At 35.5% G+C, this 6,810-nt stretch overlaps 1 protein-coding gene across 1 annotated transcript; it reads left to right on the top strand.

The window, feature by feature from the left end:
• The first annotated feature begins 11 nt into the window (after positions 1-11).
• Positions 12-6,163, top strand: LOC139689605 (peroxisomal N(1)-acetyl-spermine/spermidine oxidase). Its single transcript, XM_071586772.1, has 5 exons — positions 12-178; positions 382-551; positions 790-1,832; positions 1,942-2,062; positions 4,317-6,163. The coding sequence occupies exons 1-5, from the start codon at positions 70-72 to the stop codon at positions 4,551-4,553; spliced, it is 1,680 nt and encodes a 559-aa protein (XP_071442873.1). The 5' UTR covers positions 12-69; the 3' UTR covers positions 4,554-6,163.
• Positions 6,164-6,810: the final 647 nt, after the last annotated feature.

The following is a 6,810-nucleotide window of genomic DNA, read 5'->3' as shown; positions in this document are numbered from 1 at the left end:
GTAAACATGGCTTCGGCGAAGGAGGATGATGTCACCAATCACTCAAAAATATTAATAATAGGGGCCGGGATGGCTGGGCTAAATACCGCACATATTTTGATTAAAAGTGGATTGACCGACTTTAAAATTCTAGAAGCACGAAACAGAATAGGTGGTAGGATAGTGTCAGTTGATATGGGTATGCCTCATTTAATTGTAATATTCTCTTATTTTTATGGTGTAATTAGTTGCTAAATTTTATCAAATATTTATATTTATACGATACTATTCCACAGTTTTTCTTATAATTGGTTTCATTATCGCCAAGGTTCCGTTGATGGTAACTAATGTCGGTGAAGCCCTTGAATGTTTGAGTATTACCTTCTGTTGATCTTCTTTTAGAGCGCCACAAAGTCGAATTAGGTGCCAATTGTATCCATGGAGTCTTGGGGAACCCAACTTATGAATTAGCAATGGCAAACGGATTGGTAGATATAGTCCAGTCACCGAAGCCTCATAACGTTGTGGCTGCTACAGAAGAGGGCAAGCAAGTTCCTTTTAATATGCTCCAGGTACTGTAGTCATCTGTTGTAGTACAATTGAGTAGTTGTAGCACCGGAGATAACCGTCCAAAAGATTTTTGCTGTTAAATATTTGCCTTTTTTGTGTTATTTTATGTTGTTATGCATTGACTAGTGTGTAACTATTGGATGTTGAAGTAAAACAGGAGTGTTGCGTTTTACCTGATCAACTTTGTTTATATTGATACAAAGTTCTTCATTTTTCTTTCATGTGCTCACGGTCAACTAGGAAATGTTTGAAGCTTATGGGTGCTTCTTGCATCGTTGTGAAGAATATTTCCTAAGCCAATATGCCCCTCCCGATGGAGTGAATAGTGTCGGGGAGCATATAGCTCTGGAGATAGCACTCTATTTAGAGCGAATTCCAAACATCGAGGAGCGGCGAATGAGGCAAGCCATGTTTGAATGCTTACTCAAAAGAGAGACTTGCATATCTGGATGTAATTCCATGGATGAAATAGACCTTCTTGAATTAGGAAGTTATGTAGAATTACAGGGAGGGAACATACCTATTCCCTCTGGTTACAGTGCAATACTTAGGCCAGTGCTTTCTATTATTCCTGAGGATAAAATCTTGAGGAGACACGCTGTGTCAAAAATAATTTGGCATGGTACTCAACAATCTTCATTTCCAAACGGTGGTCTCTCAACTGTTAGTAGTGAAAATAGTTTGGTGGGATCCAACAATGGTGCTGACTCAGTCTCAGAAGATTCAGATGACTCCGACAAAACTGTTATTGGTGAACCACCTCCTGCAACAAACAATTCCTCATCCGGCCTTAATCCTGTGAAAGTTATGTGTGAAAATGGAGCAGTGTTTACAGCTGATCATGTTGTAGTTACAATACCTTTGGGTGTCCTTAAAGATAGGCAATCCACACTGTTTGAGCCAGCTCTTCCACAAAATAAATGTAAAGCTATTGAGAGACTTCTTTTTGGCACAGTTGATAAAATTCTTCTGGAGTATGATCGTCCCTTCCTCAATCCTGATGTCACAGAAGTGATGCTTTTATGGAATAATGAGGATGAGATGGGGACCTTTGGTGCAGGGCCTGGATCTCATTTAGACTTGGGCGACATGAGTCAAAGATGGTTCAGAAAAATTTACTCCTTCTCAAAAATATCAGAAACACTTCTATTGGGGTTTATATCTGGAAAAGAAGCTGAATATATGGAAACTTTGCCATTTGATCGTGTTGCAGAGAAGTGTACAGAAATACTAAGGAGGTTTCTGAGTGACCCATTTGTCCCTAGACCAAAGATGTGTATATGGTAAGTGTTCTCATAATTTATATGGTAAGTGTTCTCATAATTTTTTAACTTGTTTGTAAATTTAAAAAATTAAATTAGTCCCTTCTGTTAACTTTTCTATACTTTACAGCACCAGTTGGAAAAATCAGAAATATACTCAAGGATCTTATACAGCAATTGCTGTGGGTTCAACCCAATCCGACATTGACACTTTAGCGCAACCTCTGTACTATGACCAGCTGCATAAAACTGTAAGATATCAGTTAAAATATTCTTTAATGTTGTTGCTGAACATATTAATTAAACCCAATATCTTGATCAACCCTATTTTTCCGCCTTGGGGTTTGCTACTTTGATTAGCGTTTTTCACAAAGATGACACTTTAGCATGTATTGCAAGATATTGGAGTTGCTGAGTGGTATGGTTTCTCTTCCACCATTTGGCCATAAACCAAAAGGTGCAGAGCCCAAATGTTGGTGATGTTTCAGAATATCCTTTTATGATTTTCATGATACCAGAACTTCAAAAAACCTTTGGTATATTGGCAAGAAAATGATCACTCTCTCAACAATTTGTAGGTGGATTTTGCACAGTTAAGATATTTTATCTAGTGAGTTAAACATTATTCTGACCTGCATGTGGCATTTTGGAAAGGGAAGGATTTGAGGAGGGAGAGATGGATCAAAACTTGAGCGATGATGTTTCATGTGCATGCATTCAAAGTTGATTAATGGATATTCTACTGTAGACTACTCTCTTGATAGGTGATAAAATATGAGAATGAACTTTGAGAAGATATTAGAGTGTGGATCAGATTGGTGTGGTGACTTGTGTACTGGATGTCTCTGTCATAGATCTGAATTTGAATTCCAGCACTACATGGTTATGAAATTTTCTGGGTTTCTCTGATGTTTTGCTATGCTATGGTGGTTCAAACCACAGTGCTTGGGAAATTTCATATTCAAAGAGGATTGAGTAGGTTCCTGATTCATCATGGGGGATCGCCTCCCCTCAAAACTACTACTACTCCTGATTCATGATGAATTGAAACTCTGACCTAATTCCATATTATGAGAATACCTGCCTCACAATTCAACCGTTTCCATTATTAATCTCACTTGGTAATATTCTCCCCCAATAAGTTATATGTATTTCATGGCCTTCTGCAGTATTTTCAGTGACCATTGACCACTCACTCTGCAGTGACTGCTGGCTCATGAGAAATTTCAGATGTTGCCTTTTCAACTATAGCAAATAGAAATAAAAGTGTTAAATTGTATAACAGTCATTATTTTTATTACTCCCGGGGCATTCAATCGAATACCATCAAAACACATATTTCAAAGTGTAAAAATCATTGGCCTTAGCTGGAAAAAATGCTTGCATAAAAACTTGCAGCATATAGCGAGATATCTCTCCTGGGTTACATATACAATATTGCTGCCTAGGTTCCTAATACATTTCAACGAAACATAAGCTGGTTCAAATGCATTACATTCAAAATAAGTTTAGAAAGTAAATACTTCTTAGGAATGGTTAAAAATGAATTATGAATCTACGGTGATTCTACTCCCACAACATTGCTTTTGTTTTTCATCACTTATTGCTAAATACTTCTGTGTTTCACTTCTATATGCAATGGACCTCATGGAGTGTATTGCTGTGTCAGCCACTTGGCTTTGTGTTAAAAAATAATTTGTTACTTCCAACACAAAATTATTCTTTTATACTGATAACTTTGTAGTGATGTATACCCTCTATATTATCATAGGTAATCTACTGGTTAAGGTAGGTTTTGGATGGGCACAACTACCAAATAATTCTCTCCTAGCAACACACAACCCGACATTGTACTCTAAAAACTTCATCTCTGTATCCCCTCTTTCCTTCCGCCCTTCATTTTGTATTCCTTGCATGTAGGAAGGGCAAAACGTTTTACTTATCCTATTGTAAGAAAAATGTGTGAGCATTACCTAATAAATAGTAGAGGTTTGCTAACCTCTTGGAGTTACATTCACTCAAAGGTCAACCCGGCAGACTGGTCCTCGCAGGCCCTACTCTTTCAATAACTCCAGTGACCATATTGGTTGCCTAAGCTTCTTAAGGGGCCCCTCTGCAGAAACGGGGTCTGTCAGTTCGGAGACCAAGGGGTGAGCATAGCTCAAAATAAATCCCAGTTAAGTTAAATGTTGTGACACTTTGAAATGTATGCATATTAGTGGATGACTCCATTCAAAGTTACTGTCTTGGCAGCTTGCACATTTCTTTGAAATAAATGGCATCTTCTTGAACAGCACTCATTTTTGATCTTCCTGATGAATACAGCATACAAGTACTGTACAAGATAAATCTTATGATAACATTTGAATAGTTCATACATTTTATTTAATGAATGAACTGTATTAGTTTTTGTTGTAGAGAGATTAGAAAATGTCAAATAATTATCTTATTTGTGATCCCAGAAGTGATTTACCCATAGTGATATTTGGCTCTCTTTTTTTACAGCCATGTGTTTTGTTTGCTGGTGAGCATACTCATCCTAGTTTTTATTCCACTGTGCATGGTGCTTACTTAAGTGGACAGAGGGTCGCTCAAACTCTTAAAAAGGTGCTCCTACACCAAGATGAAGATTTGGAAAGAAAAACGAGAAAGATGGACAATTGTAGTACAAACGCAATGGCTCAAAATGAAGACAGTGAGAGTATGCTTAGCTCATGGATTGAAGGCATTTCCTTGGAATAAAGCCTTATCTGTGACCAGAAGCTAGTCATGATTTGAATTGCAAACGAAAATAGATTCATATCCTGGGTGTTATTGATTTGAAAGGAAAATATTATCCTGTAATATTTTCACTGATTATTTCATGGCATCATTTACATTGCATTATTAATTTTCAGTTTAATGCTGATGTATAATCAAGCATGACTTATTTATTTTGGAAAGTATCCAAAGCCAAATGACACAGAATATTCAGGTAAATGCTCAAAAAGTACTGTTTGTATTATGAATTTTTGTTTTACTTAATTATAAGTGAATTTTTATTGTGGTTTAAATGTTGCTGGTTTTGTTTTGTATATTTTATCTGGGTATATTGTGATCCATTTACAAAAGTTTATTGTACAAATATATATATATATATATATGATAGCCTCTTAATTTGCAAAGTCACTTTTATATAAATATTATCAAGTGGAGTACATACTGTATTTATGACGCTTTTGAAGAAACCAAAGTATTAACTGTGTGCATGATTGTGATATACCTACTTGCAAATGCCTTTCATAGCAAATGGAGAAAATTGTAAGTTGTGATTTATTCAATTCGATGAGGCTGATGATCCAGAGAATTTTGTGGGTACTTCATTATTTTTTAATTCCCCGAAGAAGTTTTTGTAGGGACTATTTTTGTCATAATCTTTTTGTAGCAATTTAAAGTGAACCAAATGTATTTTGCATTTCTATGTTAAACAGAATCAAGCATAGTTTTGAAGTCTAGTCATAAAATTGTAATCACATCTTCCTTACATGCTTTTTCTTGTGCTCTCTGTGGCAACTGATTTTGTAGATATTATTCCATAGCAAAAACTTATTGGGTATCACACCTGGGCATTAATATTTAAATTCCAGGTCAATTCATATGATTTTTATCATGACAGTATTTACACATATTTGGGTAAAGCTAAAAAGTTTTACATTTCAAAACATATACTTCCTTCACAAACTTAATTCTTTATAATCGTAATGATATTCATCCATGTTTTATGAAGTGTTTTATGGCAATTTGCAGTGATAAAGAATGAATGAATTCCAGGGAAAAAATCATTATTGTTTTATTTATCTTGCTAATTTATAATGTTCTACATCCAAGTAAAATTTCTCGTGAAAATTTGAATTATTATTAATAGTTTATTTAGATTTTTGTATTAGTGAAGCAGAGCCATTCCAATATCATCAGATTATCACTAAGGGTACCCAAGTCATACTTTTGTGGGATGTCAAACTACCTCTTTAGTGATATTAAGTTTTCAGATGTTTTTTCTTTGCTCTGTTTTCCCTTGGTTGAGAATTAATAGTGGTCAAATTCTTTTGAGGAGAAAGCAATTAAGTAAATTGTTGCTTCATGGCATTTTTTTAGAAATTTTTATGGTAAAACTTTGATTACTTTACTTTTCATTTGAAGCTTGTGCACAATCGAGTATCGTTCAAGATAGGCTTTTGGGCATTCTCTTATAGGCATAGCAATGGTAATGTGCTACCCTACCTTCAATATTTATTGTTAACTTGCCTAAGAATATCTTTATTTGAAAGTTGTAATATAAGTCATAAATTGAAGGAATGCCTTAATAATGAAAATAAAATACCTGAGCAACATAATTTTTCATTAATTTTCCCTTTAACTATGTTAATTGTTAGTGTTTCTCAATTGTTAACAGTTTTGCCTTAAGTAAAGTCTATGGTATTTGAACCTTCTCATCAGATATTTCCTACGCTGAATTTGATGATGATTTTTATTTTAAGAGAGTATATACATCTCCATATGATGAATTTTTAGGCATGGTATGGGAAGAGTGGCAGTTGTTGAGAGTAACTCAAAGAAGGCAGGACAGTGAATGCAAGAACTACTGAGATCCAAATGGATTCCGACAGTAGGGAGAATGCTGGGAAAGCAAAGTAGAATGAGGAAAAGAATAGGCATATTGGATGAACTGAAGGATGTAGAAAGTATGCAGAACTACATCTACATAATACCCCACAAGCCGCTGCAAGGGCATGTGGTGGGGGGTGTTAGGTCACCACCCATAACAAGGAACAATACCACTTACAAAATCAACACATACATGCGAAACTACACCCACAGCAGCATACACACTCATGCAAAAATCTCTCCATCCAACACTCATGCAAACAGATATACCATTAACCAACAAACAATTGCAGCCCAGGATACAGCATGAAATCCATCCAACAGCACGCAAGCCAGAATATGAAAAGTAAGAAGG

This window comes from Hetaerina americana, unplaced genomic scaffold, assembly GCF_022747635.1.
Source record: "Hetaerina americana unplaced genomic scaffold, ioHetAmer1.1.p SCAF_26, whole genome shotgun sequence".
In the NCBI taxonomy this organism is placed as follows: domain Eukaryota; kingdom Metazoa; phylum Arthropoda; class Insecta; order Odonata; family Calopterygidae; genus Hetaerina; species Hetaerina americana.
Note: the sequence above shows the minus strand (reverse complement) of the source record. Positions and strands in the feature narration are given on the sequence as shown.

Coding starts and splice junctions, on each gene's coding strand:
- LOC139689605 (XM_071586772.1), top strand. CDS start 70: ATGGCTGGGCTAAATACCGCACATATTTTGATTAAAAGTGGATTGACC. Junction 179..381: donor GATAGTGTCAGTTGATATGG/GTATGCCTCATT, acceptor ATCTTCTTTTAG/AGCGCCACAAAGTCGAATTA. Junction 1,833..1,941: donor AGACCAAAGATGTGTATATG/GTAAGTGTTCTC, acceptor TATACTTTACAG/CACCAGTTGGAAAAATCAGA.